A 27508-nucleotide genomic window follows, 5' to 3' on the forward strand; every position below is an offset into this window, starting at 1 on the left:
GATCAAACTGTTTCCTAATTAAATATGCTCTGTTACGTAGGGTTACTTGGAAAATTTTAACTTCCTAAAACCGCTGTGTTTGGCTGGAAGGTCAATAAGTCTCAAAGTTGTTTAAGTTGTTGAACCCCGTAATTCTACTTTAAAATAATAGACATTCTGAAGGTAAATTAATATTCCATAGATTGTCAAGTCCTTGGTTTTAAATTTATTCTTTTAAATACTAGACAAGTCATTTTATGATGATTTTAATTTTAAAAAGTTAAACATCAAAAAGCCAACCGTTCACTATATTTTTACTCCAAAGTAAGAAGAAAAAAAAGTCTATATGATCCAGGGGATACTTTGATGACACGCTAGAAAATTCTCCATAATAATTCAGTGGATTAAATGAATCTATGATGGAGATCCGCAAAGGGGGAGGAAGCTACATGCTGAATAACTTTTTGTGTGTGTGTGTGAGGAAGATTAGCCCTGAGCTAACTACTGCCAATCCTCCTCTTTTTGCTGAGGAAGACTGGCCCTGAGCTAACATCCGTGCCCATCTTCCTCTCCTTTATACATGGGATGCCTACCACAGCATGGCTTTTCCCAAGCAGTGCCATGTCCGCACCTGGGATCCGAACCAGCGAACCCCAGGCCGCCAAAGCAGAATGTGCGGACTTAACCACCGCGCCACCGGGCTGGCCCCTGAATAACTTTTTATTACAAATTTTAAACCTATGTAAATTTACGAATAATATGTACATTCTACATAGGAAAGAATCATTACTGTCATATGTAAATAAGTATTTGAGTTTTTATACTTAAGTTATGTAGGAAAATGATAGTATTTAAGAACAAATTAGGAATGAAATTATTGGGATATTGTGCTGATTCTTCCTGGTGAATAGGATAAACTCAAGCGGAAAGAAATCAGTAGATGAAGTTGCTGAAATGTTCATTTTATAAAGATACTATGATAACTCGTCAAAACATCATTTTGATACATTTCTATTTCAGTTCTCACACTCATTGGCCCTGTCAGGTGCTCATCTGGCGTTGATCAGGATGTAATGAGATTCAGATTGTAACTGTCCGAGTAGTGAGTAACTTAGTATTCTCTAGGAAGTTTGGGAAGGAAGAATCTGAACAAGTAAATATGCCTTTTCTCTTAATGTACAATGGCAGCATTAATTTTGCTTATATCTAAGGTTTACCTTATTTGAAGAATTAGAGTACATTTATGATCATTTAGAACCATTTCAGTGGCTCTTGTATAATTCAATTCATTCAGTCTGTGCTCCTCTTAATAAATTTTACAAAAAAAACTCATGGCAAGTTAGTATCATTTGTGTGTGAATTTTCCAATTGTATTTCAGACTTTAAGAAAGAAAGGCCTTAATGGTTGTGAGAGCCCTGATGCTGACGATTACTTTGAGCACAGTCCACTCTCGGAGGACAGATTCAGCAAACTAAATGAAGATAGTGATTTTATTTTCAAACGAGGCCCTGTAAGTACTTTTACTTTACCTTTACTTTTTATTTGTTGATCCTTTTTGTTAACTTCATTATTTAGGCTCTGAACAAGAAGGAACACAGAGGGTGCGACAGCCCAGACCCTGATACTTCCTATGTGCTAACTCCACATACAGAAGAAAAATATAAAAAAATTAATGAGGAATTTGATAATATGATGCGGAATCATAAAATCGCAGTGAGTACTAAAGTATGGTTTGTGCTTTTATCTTGTGCATGAAGAGATTGACCACACATCTTGTTGTTTTTTTCACAGTGGATAGTGACAACGTTTTTTTTGGTTCTATAGAACTTAAAATTGCTGAAATCGTATAATAATACATGTTCAGTGTCTTAAGCATAGAAGTGAAGAGAAAACATCCTAATCCTGACTCTGCTACTATCCCCTTTAGCTTCGGATAGGGTACCTAAACATCCTGGATTCTAATTTCCTCATCTGTAAAGTGCGTGAGTTGGCTCACAATTTTTGAGGTCCTTTCTAGCTCTGAATTTCCATGATTTTCAGTATACGGTGCATATAAGACCTCCCTCTCCCTCCTGTGACTTTTAAAAAATGCTACATGTACTTAAATAGATCTTGAGACTATAAAATACAGAATGTTTAGATTTATTGCAAAATTTGGTGTTTCAAAATCATTTTTAATTATTTTGCATAGTTGCTATAGTAGTAGTAGCTTAGTGTTTGGCTCTTTGTAAATGTCCCAAAACTGCTTGGCAACAATACCTCCAAACTCCTTTTCTTATACTGTAGATATTGAGGACTAGAGCCTTGGCTTGATTTTAATTTCAGGAAATGATGTTCTTAAACTGGTTGTAAAACAAATAGTTGGTTTAAAATTTTTCCAGGCTCCTACATCTAACCACAGTGAAACAATATTTCTTCAAGTTCATACTCCTTTGATAGTTCTTTAAAGAGTTCTCAGTGGAAGCTCCATTGGCAAGAGCTCCTTAAGACAGCTATTTTGGATCTGATTTTCTGATGCTGTATATGTAGTGTAGGCTTCATAGAACAGATTGGTTCTGATGCTGATATTTATTTCATTGTCAGAGTTAAATCTCTTAAAACTATGCCCTAAAGTATACATCATGGATTATTTCTTCACCGTAGTCCTATACTATAAGAAGAAGCTCATGAAAAATAGATTTAAGGAGGTGTTTTTGTGCTAATATCATTATTGTTTTTAAAAGACAAAACAATAGCAAACAAAATAAAATAAAATCCCTGCTGACCTTACATGGATGTTGGTGACCTTGCAGTTAATGTTAAGTTGCAAAAATACTGTGTGAATAAGTAAAATTGCTTTACTTTTGAAAAAATTTCATCATATACCTGTTATTTTATATCTGTTAATGAATTATAATTTTCTACATGAAATAGACTATTGAATAGAGTACATACATAAACTATTTATATTTTTCCAACTTTGAATTAGCAGTGTTACCTTACTTTGCAAATCACTGTTTTAAAATGTGAGGAGAAGAAAGTCCTTTTTCCTCTCGCTTTAAATTATAAAGAGGATTTATTTACATAGATAACAAGTATATTGTAGGTGGTCTATGGAGGAAATGGAAGAGAAAATAGAAAATATTTTAAAGGTGTGGAATATTTTGGAGGGAAGGAAGATAGCGTTTGTAATATTTGTAATTTAATCTTCATACAGTTTAAAGATAGCTTGTCAGTATTTAATTTTATTGTTTAGGTTGTTTCTTTGTGTTTTCATTACATTCAGATTGCATTGTGTTATGTATATAATTCGATTTTTTTTTTTTTTTTAGTTTTGTCCATTAAGAATGTCAGTCAATTAAATTAGACCAGGGCTTATTTATAATGTTCCAAATTTGATGTATTAAGTTTATAATATGTGTACACATTTTTCCCCATTTATTATATTTGGAGTCTCCCAATAGAAATGTTACTAAACTGGTTTGCATTAAAGTGCTAATTTATGCTTACTTGGTAATGATGTATTTCATAATGTCTAAATTTGACAATACTACTTTAATATCTGGTTCTGACATCTAATTTTAATCTCTATGAGTATTTGAAATATATACATTATATTAGTATATATGTATTAATATATAAAAACTGAAGTTGAAAAGGTTCATGTCAAACATACTCAGATTCAAATATAATTCTTAAGAGAATAGCTTAAATCTCCAGATTGATTTAGTAAGAAATTATCCCCATCCTCTACTTTGAATAACTAGAGTTACCTTATCAAATTAAAGTTCATAAGTTATTAAATTTAATGTAGAGGAAAATAAAACTAACAGTCTTCTCTTTCTTGTTCTTTGTTTACAGCCTGGTTTGCCACCTCAAAACTTCTCAATGTCTGTCACAGTCCCTGTGACCAGCCCTAATGCTTTGTCTTACACTAACCCAGGGAGTTCACTTGTGTCCCCATCTTTGGCAGCCAGCTCAACATTAGCAGATTCAAGTATGCTCTCTCCACCTCAAGCCACATTACATAGAAATGTATCCCCTGCAGCCCCTCAGAGACCACCAAGTACGGGCAGTGCAGGTACGTAGTGACATCCATTCTGCCGGTCCTTTAACAATAAGGGTGAAAGAACTAATTGCTAGCATAAGCAGTTTCTTATTCTGCTACTCTTAATTTTATTGCTTTGCTGAGCAAAAGTCGCTACTAAGTAATTGGCTCCATTTTAAAGTAGTTTTTTGAAAATCCACTGTGGCTCTGGCATCATGTCAGGCCCAGTGGAACCATATAGAGAACCTGCCACCTATAAGCTTTCCTTATCAGAGCAAAGCCATACTTTGACAGGCAGAAAATTTAATTAGGATATCATGAGCAAAGATTTAAAGTTCACTGTGAGCCATTCATGTTAAAAATGTGGGGAATAGACTGACTGAACTGGAATTAGAGCCCTTTTTTGCATCTCCTCCTGCCTGAATTTGTTCATTAGTTCAGCGGAAACTTGCAGTGCATTTACTGCATTATTCTCTGTAATGCAGTATCTCCTCTCCCTTAAGTCATAGATTTAGTAGTATTCCATTAGCACTGCACCAATTCTTATCAATATATACCATTAGGTATTGATACACAGGAAGACAAACATGTCCAGAGCTTGATAGGTGAGCTCATATATATATGGCTACATCATAGTACACATTAACACAAAGTTCGGACTGGACTAGTTTTTATTTTTGTGTTTTTTAAGAGTGGAGTGAGGGTTACCTCTGTTCAGTTCATAGTCATTCAGAGAAGGAGAGCCAATTTATCTTCATTCTTTGCCCTCTCTCTTCTCTCTATAATGTCCTTAGGTGGGATGTTGAGCACTTCAGACCTCACAGTGCCAAATGGAGCTGGAAGCAGCCCAGTGGGTGAGTGAATTCCTACTGTTTCATTTTGTAGGCATCTATCCTATCTAAGATAAGAAGAATATTGTCCCTCAAACAGTGCCTTCGACCAAATGAAGAGGAAAAAATGGGGCTATGACTAGAGTAGACATGTCCCTTTGTAGACTTAATTTCCTTCTGAGGGGTACTTTCACTAATACTTAACATTTTTTCATAACACCCTTGCTTTATTCCTTACACCTTGGCCTTAGGTTCAGTTATTCATTTATTCAATAAATATTTATTGAATGCCTCCTTTGTAGCAGACATTGTTCTTTTATAAGGACTAAACTGCCTTAATACCATTTTTACATCAAGACAATTTCTTAAGGAGAAGCTTTCTGTATCATCTCTTCTCACCAAATTAGACTGCCATCAGACTGATATTGCTTAGAGTAGCATGAAATGTTTTCAGAGAGATTACACTGTGAAGAAGTGGTGGGTCTGCTTCTAGAGATACAAAGAAATTTGAAAAGTTTGTCTCTAAAGGATCTATTTGGTGGTCAAATGTAGAACATTGACATTTTGTCATGGTTGCAGCCAAATTGGTTGTTTTACTTTGGGACCCCTTCCAAGATGACTAGCAGTTTAAACACATGTCATAAATATGTCTCCCCAGCCCTGAAATGCTGATCAAGATAGAGGATGATCTTAACATTACAAAAATATGGCATTTATGTCAAAGAGTTACAAGAATAACAGTTTCCATTTGGATTATCATCACATTGTCATCTTGGTCTCTTAATCTGTGATAATCACAATTATCATCATTGTTATCTGAAAGCAAGGGCAGGAATTCCCTTCCTGCTTTTAGATATTGTGTGTTCCTGGAGACATCTGAAAACAGATCACGTAGAGGAAAAATTCTCAATTGCATTTGTTCAACCCATTCATTCCACGAAAATGTCAGGAGCTTCTGCTGTCAGAAAATTATGGAGATGATTGAATAACAGTTAAAAATCATGAGAAAGAACTAGACAGTATTGAGTGAGACAAGTGACAAAACCTATACTGACCTAAAGTAGGAATAAATGCCTACTTATATCTGCCACTGTATTAATTGCTGTTTTAATGGAATTAAACAGATAAAGACCTCTCGTAGGACCTTTTTTAACAGATAATTAAATGTGGAAAAATTCGTAAAGATCTTACTAATTATACATTAGGGCTGCTACACTTTTATGTGTATCTCCAAATATTTATAATTTATTTCTTTTCAGCTCTATTTAGTTGTATGTATGCCCATATACTCTTTGGGTATTGTATTTTCCCATATGCTTTTATCCACCCATCACTGTCCATCCTGCTCTCCTTTCTACTTTCCAGCCTGCTTAAAGCTAGAATCAATAATTTCTATTTCATTTCATCTTAATTTTAACTAGCTCTTGATTTTATTTCCAGAATTATTTTTACTTTATGAAGTTTAATTATTTGAAGATTTCTAATGTGTTTTCCCCTTGCCTTTATTTTTTTCTCATCCCTCTGGCATCCTAAACATGGTTCTTCCTCCTATTGAACAAGTGTTTCAATTCTCTTCTCCTTGTTTTTTTTTTTTCTTGTACTCTCCACACTTCCCTAAAGCTTTTTCACTGTTCCTTATCTGCCGTGCAACGATAAATCTAGACTTCACTCTGCAGCTCAATTTTTTGTGTTCCCTTTGGCAATTTCAAACTCAGACTTTGTCATTGTTCTGATTTGATCTTCTGCATGTAATCCTGTTTCTTTTATTTCTTTTTTTCGTTCGTTTTTCATTTCTGTAAGCCGCCTCCTCTCTTTCTGGACCCTCAGTTTTAGAGGGTTGCATTAATAACACTCCTCAGGTCTTGGCACATCATCATTGGTTTGTACAGAGCATCTCAGTATGTTATTCATTTATCCTTTTTATATCTGTATTCCACTCCCATTCCCTTCCTCTTCCCATTATAGGCAACTGTTTTATTTATTTATTTATTTATTTATTTATTTATTTATTTTTTATTAAGATTTTTTTTTTTTTAAAGATTTTATTTTTTCCTTTTTTCTCCCCAAAGCCCCCCAGTACATAGTTGTATATTCTTCGTTGTGGGTTCCTCTAGTTGTGGCATGTGGGACGCTGCCTCAGCGTGGTCTGATGAGCAGTGCCGTGTCCGTGCCCAGGATTCGAACCAACGAAACACTGGGCCGCCTGCAGCGGAGCGCGCGAACTTAACCACTCGGCCACGGGGCCAGCCCCGATAGGCAACTGTTTTAATATTTAGTGTTAATAATCATGACTCGTGAACATGAATTTTTATTAAAATTTAAAATTCAACTGAGTATTAAAATATTTTAAGTGCTTATCAAGTTATTTAAGTCTGTTTCCATTTCTGCATACACACAAAGATAAATCCTATTTCTGAGTGTATGCACATCAGGATTGTATGTCTTGATTCTTGATTGGTTCATACTCTTATACAGTCTTGTGTCACTTAATAACGAGGATACATTCTGAGAAATGGGTCATTAAGTGATTTTGTTATTGTGCAAACATCATAGAGTATACTTACGCAAACCCAGATGGTACAGCCTACCACACACCTAGACTATATGGTACTAATTTTATGGGAGCGGCATCTTATAGGTGGTCTATCATTGACCAAAACATAATTATGTGGTGTATAACTATATACCTATTCTACCTGCACTAGGGTAATTCTACGTAGTCTACTTGTCTGGATTATATCTTAAATGACGTTGGTATTGTAACTGCTTTTTAACATGTGCAACCTCAGGATTCAGGTTCAATGAAGTAGACGTCTTGTATCACTTAATTCAGATACCAACTGGAAGTAATTATTTTCATGCAATACTTAGAGTATACACGGATTTAAAGTGTTTTTTGCTATAACTTTCCCTCCCAAAATAAATGGTCTATTGTAGGTATTTTAGAAGTGTTATTTTTGTGAGGAAGAGTCAGAAAATACATTTTAGCTCATTTTCAACAGTGGTGCCATTTTGATTTAGTAGTTTGGGAAAAAATAGTTTAAACTCATTTTTACACCTAAATAAGGTCTTATGAATGAAAAGATTAAACACTTAAAATTCCAAGAAAAATTTAGAAGAAAATATATTAAAAGCTGTGGGTATGATTTCTAATCTACATTTTTCAAAGTATGTTTCTTGGAACTATATGATGAGAAAGACTTATTCCATAAGTTTGGCAAACTTTGTGTTAAATAAAACTAAACAGGTTTCTTCAATGCAGGACTTATCAGAGCCTTAAAAATGCTCAGCTGTTTCCTGAATCTTCAAACCTAGTATATAACAGGGTTACTCAAACTAATGTCACACTATAACCCTTCATTTTTTTCCCTCATGAAAAAGCATCTTTCAGAATTAGTGTCATATGAAACATATTTTAGGAAATATTTGTTCTGATCTTAAGATGATACATAGAAAAGTTTTTGACTAATGAAAGCTTTCGTAAATAAGATTGAAGTTTGAAAAAAAAACAAGCAAGACAATCAGACTTCTGCTGTGATAGTGGCACACTTGATCATTTGGACCAACACTTTCACTGAGGACAACTAGAAATGCTAGGCTAAATATTTTTGAAATCTTAAAAGCATTTGAGAACTAACAGGATAATGAAGAATTACTTGTCCAAGATCCAGGGAATGACAAAGACAGAGACTCAAAGAGGTGAGCCTAGCATTTGTGGCTGCTTTTCCTCAGATGGTATTTGGCAGTTCCATAGTGGGATAGCTAAGAAGCTGAGTATGAGAGCCTCAGAGAACTAGGGGGAGGGAGGGAGAGAGAAAAGTTCTCTTTGACCGCACAAAGATTTGGGAGGGCCTAGTATACTCTTCTCACTTTGTGTTTAGATCCCAAAAGGCTGGACCTTAGAAGTAGCATGAATCAGAGATAAACAGCCCCTCATAGTAGCTACATCTCATATTTGCATCATCCGACTGCTTGAAATTAGATTGTGGTGATCTATTGTTAGTGTCCCCAGGACACCTGAAAAGGTAGATGCTGTCTAGAAGAATAATGTAAGAATAAAACACCATCCCAGGCCTTATTATTTCTATTTGACACACAAGCAAAACTAACTTGGCCTACTCCAGACACAATACAGCATAAATGAAAACCTGCCAAGAAAATGGACAGTAGAACCAACCTCTGGGAACTCCATAATTTGGTGTTATTAGGCACAGACTTTGACTTTAACATAATATAACATAACATAACATAACAATGTTTACTGTGTCATGGAGATTAAAAAAAGATTAAGAATTTAAGCAGAGAACTGGAGACTTTTTAAAAATGGACATTTTAGAACTAAAAAAAGTAATACTATTAAGAACTTACTAGATGGGTTTAATAACAGGTTAGACAAAGCAAAGGAGAGAATTGGTGAACTAAAAGATAAGACAGAAGAAAGTATCTAGAATTTGAGATGCAAAAGGATAGAAAATTCAAAAGAAGAGTAAGACCTAGAGGATACAATGAGATGGTCTAACATACTTTAAATTAGATTCCCAGGAGGCAAAGAGAGGGAAAATTGGCCAGAAGCAGTATTTGAGGAGAGAATCGCTGAGAATTTTCCAAAACTGACAAAACACATCAAGCCACAGATTCAAGAAGCCCTATAAAAACCACATGGGATATAGATAAACAGTGCTTTAAGAGAAATTTAAATCCTACAGGCTGGAAAATCCTGAGCTAAGCAGTTAGAAAAAACCAACAAACCTAAAGAGAATAGAAACATATAAAGATAAGAGCAGAAATTATTGAAATAGAAAAATAAACATAATATGAATTGAATTAAATAAAAAAATTAGTTCTTTAAAATGATTAGTAAAATTAAATGTTATGTTTTCATTAACATTCAATTCAAAATATTTTCTAATTTCCATCATAACTTCTTTGACCTATAAGTTTAGAAGTATACTTCCTAATTACAAATGCATGGGCCATTCTAGTAATCTTCTGGATATTGTTTCTAGCTAAATTGTTTTGTTACCTGGGAACTTAGCTTCATATGATTAAGTTCTCTGAAATTTGTTGATACTTTTTTTTGTGGCCCAGCATGTGATCAATTTTTATCTGTCCTTTGTACACAAAAGAATATTTTTGTATACAAGAGATCATAAACATTGGAAAGAATGTTTATTCTATACTATAAGCATGGATTACAGATTCTGCTTGTTTTAAACAAATTTTTTATGCATAATATGTATAATTAGTTATTCTTCTATCAGTCCAGGTTTAGAGACTTGTGATAGGCCAGTTCTGGATAGTTTCACTTTCCCTTTAAACTGTATCATTTGTACTGATACTGTCATTTTAAAATGTGCAATATGTTTACAGATGAGCCTTCCATTTGCCTTACTCCTATTTTAATTTTTATTGAGTCTTCTACCTGGTTCCCAAAAGTTAGGATGCTTTAGGCCCATGTACTATTGAAAGCAGAAGCATCCTTGAGCTGTTTAAGCATTGAGCAAGCTCAGGATAGGGAAAGACTTGTTAAAAAGGAAGCCAGAGAAAGCCTTACCATAAAGGAAAGATTGATCAATTTGCCTATGTTAAAATTAGGAACGTTTGTTCATCAAAAACACCATAAATAGAATGAAAAGGCAAGACAGAGGTGGGAGAATATATATAGTATACATATAATGAACAGAGAGCTTTTATGAAGATTACCTACATATCATCAAGAAAAAGAAAACTAATTTTTAAAAATGTGCATGAGAACACAGACATGTCACAGAAGAAGCTATGTAGGTGTCTAATAAACATGTGAAAAGGTGTTCAATCTCAGTAATCAACGAAATGCAAAGTTAAAACCACAAACAGCATTATACACCTACCACAACTGCTAGGGCAAAATAGACAGATAATACTAGTTGTTCACAAGGCTATGGAAAAAACCAAACTCTCGTACACTGATGATGCTAGTACAAATTGATGCAACCATTTTGACTTATCTACTGAAGTTGCAGATATGTGTTTTCTATGACCCAGCATTTTCACTCATCCTTATATATTGCAGGGAAATGCATGCGTGCACCATGAGCACCAAGAGATATATAAAAGAATATGGATGGCATTATTTGTTACAGCCAACATCCAGAAATAATCCAGATTTCTGTCAGCAATAGAATGGAAAAATAAATCATAGTACATTTATATGAAGGAATACTATACTATAATGAAAATGAAGAAACTACAGCAGTAATCAAAGGCATGGATGAATTTCACCAAACTAATATGAATGGAAGAAGATAGATGCAAATACTAAATCATTCTATTTACATAAAGTTTGAAAAGCAGGCGAGCAAAACTATAGTGTTATGGATGCATGTGTAGATAGATGGTAAAACTATAAAGAAAAACAAGAAGTTACTGTAAAAGTGATGATAGTGGTTACTTTGGGTAGGTGGGACAATAGGAGTGTTTTGGGGGGGCCCCAATTATAGAAACTTCTGGGGTTCTAGCAATATTCTTTTTCTTGATCTGACTCATGGTTACGTGGATGTTCACTTTATGATAAATCCTTGATCTTTTGTTTTTTGTTCTGCACTTTTCTGTATATGTGTTACGTTAAAAGTTTTAGAAGTAAATATAATACACTTGATATAAAAAAGGAATTAAACCACAAATGTGGAGGCACTTTTAAAATTATAAGAGAATGTAATGTAAATTGTATAGTAGTTACACTATTAATTTTGAAATCTAGAGAGAAAAAAATTCACATACACACATTCACACTTACCCACAGAAAGACTCTTAGCAGCATTTTGAGTCTTTGGCCATTATTGTTTGCATGTGGCAGCCGGATATGCCGCCCCATCCTGAGATCAGGAAGCAAGTCAGTATAAGAAGCAGGCCAACAAGCTGAGGATGGCTGAGTGGAAAGCTGGAAAGACTCTGGGTCCTCCATGTTGAGCTGCAGCCACTTTTCCTCCAGTCTTCTTATGTGAAACATAAATTTTTCTCATTCTTAAGAGAAAAAGTAAGATAAAATACAAACCACAGATAGGGGAATATTTAATAAATGGATGGGCATTTAGTTTGTATCTTTATGTACAAGTCCAAAAAGAAACCCAACTAGTCTTAAAAATTGAAAAGGAGGGGCCAGCCTGGTGATGCAGTGGTTAAGTTCTTGTGCTCTGCTTTGGTGGCCCTGGATTCATTGGGTCGGATCCCGGCACAGGCCTATGTACCACTTATCAAGCCATGCTGTGGCAGGCATCCCACATATAAAGTAGAGGAAGATGGGCACGGACATTACCTCAGGGCCAGTCTTCCTCAGCAAAAAGAGGAGGATTGGTGGTGGATGTTAGCTCAGGGCTAATCTTCCTTAAAAAAAAAAATGAAAAGGATATTCATTGTTGCTACTAATCATGAGATTCCAATAAAAATGGCAAATAACACTTAGTAATTGCTAACTATTACCACTTTTTATTGTGACATGGAGAGCCGATGAAGGTGTGGTGAAACTGATGATCTCATATGTGCTTGTGGCATTGTAAATTAGTAACAGTCTTTCTGGAAAAATTTTGGCAAGATGTTTTTCAGTAGTCATAAAAATGCTTGTACCCCTGAGCCTACTGATTCCATTTCTGGAAAACTTTCCTAAAGAAATAAATTAGAATATTCAAAGGTTCATTGCAACTTTATTTATAGTAGCGAATAATAGGAAGAAATCAACATATTCAACAGTATAAAAATTAAGTGAATTAAAATTTTCAACTGAATTCCTCTTTAGTTGTGATTTAAAACTATGCAAAAAATATGCACATGGAAAATAAAAAGGAGAGAAATCCAAACTGATGATAATAGGATGGTGGGAATATGTGTTTTCCTTCTCTTTTTCTGAACTTTCTATGGTGCAATATTGGCACGTATACAGTCAAAAAATTTTTATTATAGTAAATTAGAGCATTCATTTGTTTTTTCCTTGCAATTTGGTAATTTTTTGTTTCCAATCTATGTCATTGTCCAAATAAAACCTGCTAGTTTTGTACATACTGTAAAGGATACGCATCTTTCATAGTGGCAGTCTGATTTGGTTTACTGGGTGTATTTGATTATGGTTTAGTGGATATATTTCTCAACTGAGAGTTTACACTTAATACCCAGGTAATACTGTAATTCAAATGACTTTGGGGACTCCTTCTAACTTTGGGTGTATGTTTAAATATCAGGCATTAAAAAATCTCCAATGTTCAGCAACTTCACTTTTTAAAAACATATTGAGCAAGAGAAAAAAATAGACTAGAAGTATAAAGGTTCCAGAAGCTCTTGGAATTGTTTAGGATTGGTGAAGGTAAGAAGGGTTTACATTATTGCAGAGGCAGTGGCAGTTAAAAAGAGATGGAGGAGGCGAAAGACGCTGGAAAGAAAGAATAGCATCTTGATAGCTCTGTCGAACTGGGATGGAGTGATGGAGGATTACAGTAGTACCGGGGTTTGAAATAGGCAGAATTTGAGATCACAGCAGCACATCTGGGGAAAAGTGGCCACCAGATGGTTGCATATGGACTAGAAATTGGGAGATACAAAGCAGAAATACAAATTTAAGGGTCATATTGAGGCAATGGTTGAAACCATGGGGATGCATGAAGTCTGAAAGAGAAGGAGAAATGTAGCCTCTTTGGGGCTACCCACACAGGAGAGATTGAGAAAGGGAGTACGGTATTCAGAGAGAGAAGCAGCAGGATCTCATGAGCATTGGTCTGTTTTAGATAATAAATTTCTAATGGACAGAATCCATATTATCCATTATACAGGAATTTCCATTGAAACAAAGATTTGAAAAACCCATGGTCTCTTTTAATTTTAGAAATTTCATTCAGTTCTCTATACAAATGACCTAATTTTACAGACTTCAAAAATGTATTTTTGTTTATTAATTTATTGAATAATCACTCAAAGTTTGTTAGATTTTGTGAAAAATTGTCAAATATGATAAAATCAATTCTTGAACCTTTGAGATTTTCAAAATCCTTTGCATGTCAGTTCAACTTTTCATATAGATTCATAGTGATAAAACATTAATGACATCATTGTCTACAATTTAGCCCTAAAAGAGTAGTATTAAGGGCATAGAGTTCTTTCCAGCAGCCACTTGACTGCATTATTTCATCTGATAGGATATTCTGAAATATGAGCCAGATTGATATAATTGAGTGACCTGCCTTAGAGCTTTAGGACCACAGTTGAGATTAGCTTTGTTAAGTTTCTGGAGGCGTTGGTAGGCAGTTTGCTCAAGAGCAATTTTGTCATATTTGCATCAAGGCATAATTTACCAGAAAACCTGAAAAAACATTTTAACAACAGTCACGTTAAATTGAGCTTAAAGTCGGTACTTTAATTCCTAAATTTGTAGGCCATGGCAAGATGAATTGTGTACTGAAAGTATCTACCTCAAAAGTCTATCTCAACAGTATCTTCATTTTTGTCTCAAAAAGTGAACTGGAGGTAAAAAGGCACATAGTATATCACTATTCTCCACAAAATAACACATGCTGCACATAAGATTCTCTTGTTTCAGCCTGGCAGGTTACCAAACACTTACATCATCCTGTAATCATTATCTGCTGCAGTCTCCAACTTCACACTAAGAAATACCATGCTTTTAGACCTCCTTTCACTTTTGTAATTTGATTTTCTTGGGTTACTGTGGTATCGTATCTAGCTGAAAAGCATCATAGACTCCACATGGGAAAAGAGTATTAGTGCTTCTTGATAATGCATTCTTCTAAATTATATCTTTGCATCATCTTATAATGTATTTGAGAGGAAATACTGCTTTATCCTTCAGATTTGAGTGCAAATCAAGTAAATAAGAATCCTCTAAATATTATCAGAGAGATGAAGAACACACATTCATGCCATTATTTAAGAGAAATGTTGTTAATCTGTACCTGCTAATTTTTATCTAACATTCTATTAGTTTCTATTAAACCTTCCTATTTTTGAGTAAAATTATTTGATAAGCATTTTATATCCAGATGCTTTGCTTAACCGTTGCCTCTGCCCCACTCATGGATGAGCTCTACTCCACAGGGGATGACCTAGTGAAGAGATTGTTTTTTTAACAGCACTGCTTTCTGAAGCCTAACAGAATGCAGGAAATTGCTCTCTGGGGTGTGGAAAGGAGATACAGCCAAGATTTAGTACATGCCCCTTCAAGATAATGGAAGCAGAATGCAAGAAATAGCCTCATAAGGTTAATTGAAATACCAGTCCCCACAGCAAAATTAAATCACATAAATGAATTAAAACTGGTCACTTGGTAAAATAAAAGTTTTGGAGAAAGCAAGAGGAATTGGGTGAGAATAAAATGGAGTGAGGAGGAAACACTGATCATCTGGAATCTGGAATCGTGACATTTTGAATGACAACTACTAAAGAGTTACAGGCCTGTTCCTAAGTGCCACACCTCACCTCTGTTTTCTTTGTCCCTTGGAAATGTACTGGTTAGGATCCAACAAAGTTGATTATATCACATTGGCAAAACATCAATTTTATATTCTCATATAAATCACCTCAGTAACATCTTTTTCAAACTCTAAATATAAGCAGATGTATTGAAACATCCATTTTCTTCAGATTATCTTCAAGGACTTTATCTCTTTCTAGTTATATTTTTTTGATTTTGTAATTCACATATCTATTCACCTATTCATTATATACTGTTCCCGAAAATGTTTTGTAAACTGCCAAACACTATATGGATTTTAATTGTTTTTAAATAATATTTCTTTTCCACTCAAGAAACTTTCATAGCATTAAAATCATGTGATAACTCAAAACAAAAGCTCTTAAAACTGAAAAATATGTGCAGTGCAGAATTGCCTTTTGTCGTTAACGCATTGCACTTCTTTGGAGCACGCCGTTTCACTTCGCAGAATACAGTCTTCTCAGGGTGAGATTATAGGTGGGTTTTTAGGCCAGTGTTAAGCACACAGCAGACACTCAGTTTTGATTAGTCTCTGCATGTATTTAACATGGATGTGTGTGTATATTTGTAGCATCTAGTGTCTGTTTATAGTTGGTGGATTCTAAAGTTGTCTTTTTTGCTCTATACGGCAAGAAAAGGAACAGAACAAATATAGCTGCCTTTTCCCTCGGATGGTCACTGGAGCCGTGGACTCTGTGCTTTTCTGCCCCACCATTCCTTACACACACCTTGTCCATTCATGCTTTAGCGTATCCTTTTTCTCACGTTTATCCATAACACCTGCCTTCCGTAACCTCTTTTGTCCTTTTAGACTGCTTAATAGTTAATCCCACAAAGTCTTCCTTCTTGAGCCACATACCTGTATCAGTGCTTTGCTTTCTATCTCTTTGTAAATTTTGTATGGTTATCCTTCATTGTGATGCTTTCGCCTGTATCTTAAGTACAGTTTTGGCATATTCACGCCTCTGTGGTATATGCCTGCTCTTGCTAACTAGGTGAAAAGCTGCTCGAAGACCATGTAGGTTTTTTGTGTTTTTTTTCTCCCTTCCTGTACCCTCCCCACTGCACAGTGCTCTACACATAAGAGATGTTTGAAAGTTTATCTCCAAATTGTAAAGGCAGTTCTGTACTGTTGTCTGATTTTCGGTGTTAGCTACTATTGATGTGTGAATGCCTCATCCCACCCAGAGAATTTCAGAGGCCTCTTCAGCCCTCCACGAACTCCTAGTTCACGATTCTGAATATTTTGTTGTTGGTCAGCTTAGTAGTAAACACTAGGAATGGAATTCTTAAGCCAACAAATTTATTTTTTTTATCCAGTACTCTTAAATTAGCATCTATGTACTGTAATAGAGTAGACTTAGATACTAGGAACTTTCCAGGATAGAATAATAGTACAGTATTCATGGCATTAGGTCTCTTGCTGAAAGCCCACTACACACATGATTAATTTAGTTTTTTATGTTTTTATTTTAAAGTTGATGATTTTTTTAAAGATATGGAACAGTAGAGTGTCCTATGCTGTATTTTTGTGGACACTTAACACTGTATCTTAGATTTAGTAATTAAATTTTCACAAAATATTTTTTAAATATATCATATAGTTAATGTTTTCTAGTCTTCCCTGCTTTATTTGTGATTTACTTAGAAATTAAAATAGCATATGTGGCTTCTATTTTATAAATAAATATTTTATGTTCCTGTATACACTTATTACTTGACTTTCTTTTTTCTTTTTTGACATTATCTCCACCATTGAACTGTAAGCTGGTGAATAGTAACTATTTCTCCTAGGAAGCTATCCAGTGCAAGTAGCAGAAAACCACCTCAGTTAGGCTTAAATAGTATTAAATAGTATTTACTAACTTATATGTAACTGAAAAGATCCAGAAGTGATACAGACTACAAGCTTTTATTTTATTTATTTGCTGTTCTCTTTTCTCTATCAGCTTTTTCCTCATTCTGGATTTCTTCTGAGTCTCAAAATGTCTTCAGAATAAAACACTTCCTCAGTCATATTTGGAGGAAAGCAGGAGCCTCCCTCACCACCATGTAACAACTTCCTTACCTAGGTTCTGATTGGACATTCCTGGATCCCATCACTGCGGTGAGGGGAGAATGCCAGGTCATTGGCTTGGATCTGAGTGAAATGCCTATCACCAAGCCAGTCTGTGGCAAGGGGGGTTGAAGTAGAGTCAGCCCCACCCAAACGACATGGCTGCTACACACGAGGAGGATATACATGAAACTAGAGATGATCTCTTAACATTTATTTTCTATTACGACTGGTGCCCAAAAGTACTGTGTTTATAGGACATCTACCACAATGTACCTATTTTCTTATTTCCTCAGAGAGAGATAGACAGTTCTATTAGGGAAAGTTAAAAGCAGGAGGAAGTTGAATAAAGTCAGATATACCACAAATATTTAATGAAGATCATAATGGCAGCTGAAGAAACAGAGCAGGGAGAGGTAGAGCTAAAGGGAAAAGGTACTTGGTGAAAATGAGGCATTAGAGCTGAGTGCTAAATAAGCTGCACTTAATGAGTTGCCCTGATACCTAGTTCAGTGCCCAAAACCTAGTAGGAGTGCCTTTGCTGTTACGGGAATGAATGACTAGGCTGGTCTCGGGCGTTTTCTTATAATATCTCCGTTATCTTGGTCCCTAGTAGGAGATGCCCCGTTAGAAACTTGTCTTGTGTTTTAAGTATCTCTCAGCAGGTCCAAGCAGTCAGGTTGGAAATAAGTGACATTAGTCTTAAGGTTTATATGTATTTCAGACTTTGGTTGACTTTCTTTGCTTATTTTTAAAATATTCAAAGATACATAATTGGTTGCTAATGAGTTTTCTTATAAAATTCATTTGAAACTGGAACTGGGGAAATCTTGCTTCATATTTGTACCAGTGCATTTTAATGACTCTTTTCACATTAATGAATATTTCTTTTTTGCAGGGAATGGATTCGTAAACTCAAGAGCTTCTCCAAATTTGATTGGAACTACTGGTGCAAATAGTTTAGGCAAAGTTATGCCTACGAAGTCTCCCCCTCCTCCAGGGGGTGGCAATCTTGGAATGAACAATCGAAAACCAGATCTTCGAGTTGTCATCCCTCCTTCAAGCAAGGGCATGATGCCTCCTTTGGTACGTTAAGCCTTTCTTCAATTTCATTCTTTAAAACACATATTTTATACATAGTTTATATTTTCCTTTGGAATTTTCTGTACTTCCATAGGATCTAGATCTTTTTTTAATGAATATTTCAATTTCAAATTAGCATTTGAAGAGATAAATGTATTTTAAATACACAGAAATCAGATTATGGAAAAACAGAAAATAAATCTGCTTAATGGTTATTTAAAATTAAAACTAAATATGGAGAGATTATTATGCTTAATTTTAATTTTACCAGGCTGGAATCTTTGCTTAGAGATCTCATCCCCAAATTGGTAAATTAAACCTGACCTAAGTATTATTTCTTCTGTGTACTTTGCATACTTTCAGTAATCTATTACACATGCTCTTCTGTGAAGAAGCACTACGTTATTTGTTAGAAAATTCTACTTACCAAAGAGAACTGTTGTACATAGAGAAGAATGCATAAAAACTTGAATGAGTTATTCTCTAAATAATTTTTCATTGTTTATTCCTTCTCAAATGACTTCTCCATTTAACTCTATGAAGAATACAGGTCTCTCCACCCCAGCCTTTGACAGTATCTTTATAGTTCCAGTTTCATTTGCTTTTGAATGTTGCATTTATAAAGAAGAGGAGAATATGTTTATCCCCCTTAGCTACTTGTAGGAAAAATTGGAATATATATGCAAGTTTTAAAACCATTCTCAGTTTAGCAACTGTTTGACTACTCACAAGCAACAATATTTGCCAGGTGTTCTTTTTTACTGTGCAGCTGCTAAACTCGCCATTTGATTTTTTGCTAAGTGAAATTGATGCTATCAGGCTTTAGATAATAATTCTACATTTGTATCATGCTTTTTAGATTCCCAAACATCTTTATATACGTTGTCTCATTTGATTCTCAAACTGTGATTTTGGCTAGGTAGAGATGAGGAAACTCAGAGAGAGGTTAATACTTGTCCAACGTAGTACAAAAGAAAGCCAGGACCAAAACTCTTGAAGTCAAAAAACAAAGTACTTTTTCATTTGGAGTTACAGAAAGCTGGAAACTGTGTCGCTCCCAGCCTTACAGTGGGAAAAAAGTTGGACAAACAAGTTCATAGCTTTCTTTGAACACATTGTAGTACTGAGATTTCAGGGTAACCAACTGGCCTAGACTCAAAGTGCAGGGGGAGGACATTTGAGCACTGACTTACCTGGGTAAGACACAGGCAATAAGAGTTAAGCTAGGATGATTAGTGAATTGCTGGAGGCCAAGTGTTCACCATCAGGACTGCGTAAAAGCCCTGGGGCTGTGATATAGGGAGAGTCTAAGTTCTCTTGTAGGCTTTTTCTCCTCCATGAACCCCACTGGGTGCTCAGGGAGAAGATTGGGAATGACCTGAAAAAGACTCCAAAACGACTCCTCTGTGGTATACATCTGGGAGAAGGGAGGAGCAACCACTGTTATAGGGGCAAAAAGTTTTGCCTGGATCCTTCTCCCCTTCCTGTCCTGTGGAACAAAGTCTTCATCTGCGAGGAGACCAACAACAAAAACTGTCACCCTTAGGGCACTGGTGAAGTCCCATTGTATCTGAGAAAATGGAAAAGGAAAAATTTCTCAACCCATGGTGGAGGAGCAGGAACAGTGTTAGCAGTGTGGCAGGATAACTGAGAAGGCCGCAGCCTGACACACAGCACAAAGGGGAAGGCTTAAAACTGAGAATGAGCAGTCACTGGGGAAAACAAAAACAAAAACACCTCTGGCAAACCAATCCCCCATTCCATCTAGAGGGATATGAGGCCTCTGGTGGATACACTGACGGTCACCATAGCAACAATGTATTGCAAACCCAGCCCAGTTCCTGTTAAATTAACTCAAAACCTGCACTAAAGGCCTAACAGGAATAAAGACCTATAGGTTATGGGTCAGTAGAAATTACCCAAACTGAAATACGAAGAGAGAGAAGAGTGAAAACAAACAAAACAAAAAACAGAACAAAGCCTCCAAGAGCTGTGGGACTTTATCAAGTAACGGTTTAACATATTTGTAACGGGAGTTCCAAAAAGAGACGAAAGAAAGCAGAGCAAAGAAATATTTGAAGAAATAATAAACAACACCAAGTAGGGTAAATACTATCACCAAAACACACACACACATATTTAGGCTGCTAGAAGCAGAAGATGAAGAGGAAAATCTTAAAGGCAGCCAGAGAAAAGACAGAAGAACATACAGAAGAACAAAGATAAGAATTTATACCATACTTTTCTTTAGAAATTATGCAAGCTCCAAAATGGTAGAGTAACATAAAATACTGAAATTTTAAAAACTCAACCTAGAATTCTATACCCAGCAAAAATATCTTTCAAAAACGAAAGAGAAATAAAAACTTTCTCAAACAAATGATGGGAATTTATTGCTTGCATACCTACTCCATGAGAGATGTTAAAGGAAGGCCTTTGGCAGAAGGAATACGCTACCAGCAAAACCTTGGATCTATACAAAGAGATAAAGAACAATGGAAATGGAATAAAGGAAGATAAAAGAAAATTCATTTTCCCCTACATTTTATAAACCTTTTATTTTAGAACAGTTTTAATTTATATAAAGATTGCAAAGATAGAACAGAAAGCTCCCATCTGCTCCACTCTCAATTTCTCCTATTAGTGTCTTACATTAGTGTAGTACATTTGTTACAACTAATGAAGCAATAGTGATGCATTATTGTTAACTGAAGTCTGTACTTTGTTCAGCTCTCCTTAGTTTTTGGCCTCATGTCTTTCTGTTCTGGAGTCAGATTCAGGACACCACGTTACATTTAGTAGTCATGTCTCCTTAGGCTCCTCTTGGCTATGCTAGTTTCTAAGACTTTCCTTGCTTTGATGACCTTGACAGTTTTGAGGAGTACTGGTCAAGTATTTTGTAGAATGTGCCTCAATTGGGATTTTTCAGATCTTTTTTCTCAGGATCAGACTGGGGTTATTGGTTTCGGGGAGAAAGGCCGTAGAACTAAAGTGCCATTTTCATCACATCATGTCAGGGGCACATACTATCAACGTGACTAATTGCTGTTGATGTTAACCTTGGTCACCTTGCTAATGTAGTGTTTCATGGGTTACTCTTTTTCCTCTTTCCATACTGTCCTCTTTGGAAAGAAGTCACTATGTGAAGCTCACACTTAAGGAGTGGGGAGTTATGCTCCACTTCCTTGAGGGCAGAGTGTCTACATAAATTATTTGGAGTTCTTCTGCACAGGTGACTTATCTGTTCTCATTTATTTATATTAATATGGACTTGGGCATTTATTTTATACATTGGGTTATACTACTACTAAATTCTGTTAATATATAATCCTACCAATACTCTTTTACTCTCTTGCTCAAATTGTTGCAGCTTTAGCTATTGGGGACTATTCAGCTGGTTCCTGTGCCCATTTCACATATCCTCATCCTTGTGGGGTTTGGGGTGAGGGGGAGCAGTGGTGAGTGGAGTTCCTTTTTATTTTCCAGTGACTGCAAAATGCTCCAGGCTCATCTTATATATTTCATGCCCCAGTCCTAGAATCTGGCATTTCTGCAAGGAACCTTGGTTCCTTTTAGTAGAGAATGGTATTAGAAAGCAAGATCTCTTTTTAATTGCTCCAAAAGATAGCTGATTTTCTAAAGTAAAAATAGTGGCAATGAATTTTGTGTTTATAACACATGTAAAAATAAAATATATGACAACAAATGATGGAGGGTGGAATTAGAAATATACTGTTGTAAGTCCTAACTCTACACATGATGTGATATATATTTGAAGGTGAACTCTAACTAACTAAAGATGTATAATGTAAACTCTAGTGCAACTATAGAAAAAAGATTTAAAAAGATGGATAAATAGTAAGTCAGTAGAGGAGATTGAATGGAATTATAAAAAATGCTCTAATAGCCCAAGAAATGGGAGAAAAAGGAAAAAAACAAAGAACAGAGGGAACAAATAAAATATAGCTAGTAAGATTATAGATTTTAATCCAGCCATACAAGTAATCGTGTTGAATGTGGTCATAAACATTTAAAAGACAAAATGTCAGATTGGTTAAAAAAGGAAGATCATACCATGCACTGTCTACAAGAACCCGACTTTAAATATAAAGACATAGGTAAAAGGATGGAGAATAACATACCGTGCAAACATTAACCCAACGAAAGCTAGAGTAGCCATATTAATTTCCTACAGTGTAGACTTCCCAGTAAGAAATATTATCAAGGATTAACAAAGACATTACATAGTCCATTTTCCAAGAAATAAGTATCTTTAATGTATATGCACCTAACAGCAGACTTTCAAAATACATAAAGCAAAACCTGATAGAACTAAAAGGTGGAATAGAAAAGTCCACAGTGGTAGTTGGAAACTTCAGTACTCCTCTCTCGGTAATTGATAGAACAAGTAGGCAGAAAAATCAGAAAGGATCTGGATGACCTGATCAATATTCAACCAACCTGACCTAAGAGATGTTTATAGAACACTTCACTCCACAACAGTAGAACACACATTTTTCTCAAGGGCACTTGGAACAGTCACCAAGATAGACCATATCCTGTGCCATAAAACAAACCTCAACAAATTTCAAAGAGTCAAAATCGTAGATTATATTCTCTGACTATAATGAAATCAATAACAGAAAGACAAGAGGAAAATTTCCATATATTTGGAAATTACATAGCACTGTTTTAAATAACCTGTGGGTCAAAGAGGAAATGTCAAGAGAAATTTAGAAATAGATATATATATAACATATCAAAATTTTGGAGACCACCTAGAGTAGTGTTGAGAGGGAAATTTTATAGCATTAAATGTTTATATTAGAAAAGAGAAAGGTCCCAAATCAGTAAACTTTTACCTTAAGAAACTTCAGAAAAAAGAGCAAACTTAACCCAAAGCAATCAGAAGAAAAGAAAAAATAAAGAGCAGAAGTTAATGAAATATAAAGCAGAAAAACAGTAGAGAAAAGTAATCAAACAAAAACCTGGTTTTTTGAAAAGATAATAAAATTGCTAAACTTGTAGTCAAGCTGACCAAAGAAAAAGAGAAGACACAGGTTGTCAATATCTAGAATGAAAGCAGTTACATAACCCAAAAGACACTAAACAATAATAAGGGAATACTATGAACAACTCTGTTCCAATAGATTTGATAGTTTAGGTGATGTGGGCAAATTCCTTGAAAGATACAAACTACCAAAGAATTACCAAACTACCAAAGAAGAAATAGTTAACCTGAATAATAAATATCTTTAATAAATAAATATTAAAGAATTAAAGAATAAATATTAAAGAAATTGAATTCCTAGTTTAAAAATCTTCCAAAAAAGAAAACTCCAAACCCAGGAGGTTTTACTGGCAACTTCTACCAAACGTTTAAGAAGAAATGATGTTAATTCTACATAATCTCTTTCAGGAAAATAGATGAGGAGGGGACACCTCTCAGCTCATTTTATTAGGCTAGCATTACCCTAATACAAAACCAGAATAAGGCATTACAAGAAAAGAAAACTATAAGCCAATATCCATCATGAACTCTAGACATAAAATACTCAACAAAATATTAGTAAATAAATTCATCAATATATAAAAGCATAATATATCAAGACCAAGTGAGTTTCATCCCAGGAATGCAAAGCTTATTCTAAATTTGAAAATTCATCAATGTAATTCACCATGTTAATAGAATTCAACATTTATTCCTGATAAATCTTTCAGCAAACTAGGAAAAGAAGGGAACTTCTTTAACCTAGTAAAGAGCATCTACAGAAATCCTACAAATAATATACTTAATAAGGGGAAAGCATTCAGTCTTTTACTAACATTAGGAACTAGGCAATGATGTTTATTCTCACTACTCATATTCAAAATTTTACTGGAAGTCCTAGCCAGAACAGTTATAGCAAGAAAAATAAAATGCATACATATGGGAAGGCAGAAATTAAACTGTCTTTTCACAGAAGACATAATTATGTATGTAAAAAAGCATGTAAAGAATCTACAAAAAACTCCTGGCACCAATCAGCAAGTTTGGCAAGGTTATAGAGTACAAGATCAATATACGAAAGTCAATTGTATTCTTATACTAGTAGTGAACAATTTGAATTTGAAATTAAAGAATACCATTTAAATAGCACCCCCCAAAAAAAAATACCTAGGTACAAATCTAACAAAACGTGCATGTTTTGCATGCTAAAAACTACAAAACACTATTGAAAGAAATCAGAAACTTAAATAAAGATACCATGTTAATGCATTTGAAGAGTCAATATTGTCAAGATGTCACTTCTTAAATTGATCTGTAGATTAAACACAATCCCAATCAAAATTGCAGCAAGCTTTTTGGAAACTGTTTTGACTGGATACTGTAAAGGATAGAGACTATAAAATTGTACAGAATCACTGTGCTCAAGATGGTAAATTTGTTACTCAGAAACACGCACACTTTCTTTCTCTCAAACAAATAAGTGAATACATTGTAGATAAAGCCAGGTTTCTCAATTTTGGAGGAAAAAAGTTACAAATAAGCAAGGTGGGCGGGCATGGAAGAAGGTAGAATGAACCCTTCTGGCTTGTAGTTGGAGGTTTCTGTATGAAATTTTTTTTTTTTTAAAGATTTTTTTTTTCTTTTTCTCCCCAAAGCCCCCCAGTACATAGTTGTATATTCTTCGTTGTGGGTCCTTCTAGTTGTGGCATGTGGGACGCTGCCTCAGCGTGGTTTGATGAGCAGTGCCACATCCGCGCCCAGGATTCGAACCAACGAAACACTGGGCCGCCTGCAGCGGAGCGCGCGAACTTAACCACTCGGCCACAGGGCCATCTCCTGTATGAAATTTTTTTTAACATATATACATTAGTATATAAATTAGTATATATTGTATATTTCCTAGCTGTGTCTTCTGAGAGGGCCTTGAAACAATATCACTTGGTAACTCAGCACACCTAGTACTCAGATCTTAGTTTCAAAACACCGTTCTCCCCTAAAAAGGAATCTGGACTCCTTGGAGAAGTAATTGATTGTAGAGCTGGGCCAGGGAAAATACAAGATGAGCCAGAGGTGCCAGAGGATAAGAAAGTGCACATCCAAAGTTTATAGGAACCAGCCTTTCAGAAGAGCTCCCAGTAGCCAAAACTAGAACAATTTAAGCAACAAAATAACAGTAGTATTGGAATATAACCAAGGAATAAAAAATACTCAGTCTGTTACTGATATAAGTAAATGATTGAATGAATAAAGGGAAAAGGGACGACTCTTCCTTACGGAAGAATTCTAATTAATGCATGTAGCAAATGAGAGAAATAGCAAATCATCATTATAACACTACAGTACAGAGGTAATTGTTGCAGGCCAGGTCAACAGATGAATGCTAAGATTGGGGTAAAAGTTTAAGGAGAAACAGAATATTTGCATAGCCTCAAAATGTCTCTCCCCGAATTATTCTTTGTTAAAAAGGGAAAAATAGTGATTTTACAGTGGAGAATCCTTGAAGACACTACCTTAAACCAGAAGATCAAGGTTAACATTACTAGTAATAGGATGACGTGTCTTCTGAGATGATGTGCTCAGAGGGTCGCATCACCTCTGTGGTATTCTTCCAAAAGTCCATGCTGTCTAACTATGAGAAAAGATCAGACAGACGCAAACTGAGAGACATTGTACAAGATACCAGACCAGTAGTCTTCAAAAGATCGTGAAAAACAAGGAAAAACTGAGGGAATGTCACAGACCAGAGGAGACTTAAGGATCCTTGACAACTAAAGGCATATGGGATGCAGGATCTGATCCTGGATCAGAAAAAGGACATTGGTGAAAAGACCAGTGAAATCCAAGTAAAGTGTGTAGCTTTAGTAACTGCTGTGTTATTTTGTTAGTTTTGACAATTGTATCGTGTTTCTTGGGGATGTTAACATTGGGGGAGGCGTGTGATGGTGTGCTCTCTTTGCAACTGCTCTCTAAGTCTAAAATTACTTCAGATACAAAGTTAAAAATACATACATATATAACAAAAAAATATACCCAAAAAGAAGGTCCTAAGAAAAAATGGCATTTAGAACAGTCATTTGTCACCTTTCAGGAACTGGATATAGAATACCTACCACTGTCTTTCAGAAGTAAAAGCTACAGAAAGTTTAATTTAAGGCACAGAAATATGTTTATAAGAAGTAATAGTAAACTGCACAGTTTAAGGACAAACTTCATTTAGGCATTTAGCAACTTGCCAAGATTATCTCTGTTCTTTTTTAAGAGATCCTGAAGCATCTCCATGGAATATTCAGAATGTGCCACATAAACTTACATCCTTACTCCTTTATAGGTTAAAGTGAAAACTATACACACACACAGATACACCCCCACAGTATTTTGATGTTTATCTTATAGTTGGAGACATGTAAAGATATCTATAACAAAACAGTTAAAGAACATTTTACCAACATTTGAAATAGCAGTTTTAGGCCAAGTGATTGCTTTTTGGAAGAAATAACCAGCCTCCTTTGTATTTTACATCATTTGTTTGCAGATAAACCTGCTTTCAGATTGGGACTTCCTGTATCAGTGATGCTTATAAAGACATCTTTCACAGATTGACAAAGAAGCTTGACTTACTCAAGTAAAATAAAAAAACGAGTTAGTAGATTATTTCTAGCAAATTCGTATTTTCTAGATTTTTAGGAGAAAAGGAGCAAATATGTTTCATTCATCTCCTTTCTATATGTGACTTACCAGTTCATTTCTCCTCCAGTCTCATTTTCTTCATATATATGGTTTTTCTCCATTGAAATTATTTTATTCATGTGAAAACTTTATTTGCAAGTGATAAACATCTATAAATCTGTGTTATTTAAAACTATTATACTTATTAACAAATGTTTGAGTTCAAAATAAGAAAACAAAGTAATTTCTGCCACCAAGGAACAGAGCACAGAATATTATAGAGGAGATAAGTGGACATGTGTCACCAGGAGGCATAGGGATGGAAGGGTTAAGACGAAGTATAGAGTTAGTATTCTTAGGTTCCAAATATAAACTGGAATCGCGATTAGGAATCCTTTTAAAATA

General features: G+C 35.1%; 1 protein-coding gene across 14 annotated transcripts in view; it reads left to right on the top strand.

The window, feature by feature from the left end:
• MEF2A (myocyte enhancer factor 2A) overlaps nt 1-27508 on the top strand; it is a 164302-nt gene that overhangs the window by 125835 nt on the left and 10959 nt on the right. For 5 of the 14 annotated variants that reach the window (XM_070496329.1, XM_070496344.1, XM_044762760.2 and 2 more), the window contains 4 exons: nt 1359-1490; nt 3821-4040; nt 4802-4861; nt 18263-18450. In XM_070496329.1, the coding sequence (XP_070352430.1) occupies nt 1359-1490; nt 3821-4040; nt 4802-4861; nt 18263-18450 (600 nt within the window). Of the gene's footprint in view, nt 1-1358; nt 1706-3820; nt 4041-4801; nt 4862-18262; nt 18451-27508 lie in introns of all 14 variants that reach the window. The other 9 variants (XM_070496349.1, XM_070496327.1, XM_044762752.2 and 6 more) reach the window with 4 other exon arrangements.

This window comes from Equus asinus, chromosome 2 (genome assembly GCF_041296235.1).
Source record: "Equus asinus isolate D_3611 breed Donkey chromosome 2, EquAss-T2T_v2, whole genome shotgun sequence".
Lineage (NCBI taxonomy): Eukaryota > Metazoa > Chordata > Mammalia > Perissodactyla > Equidae > Equus > Equus asinus.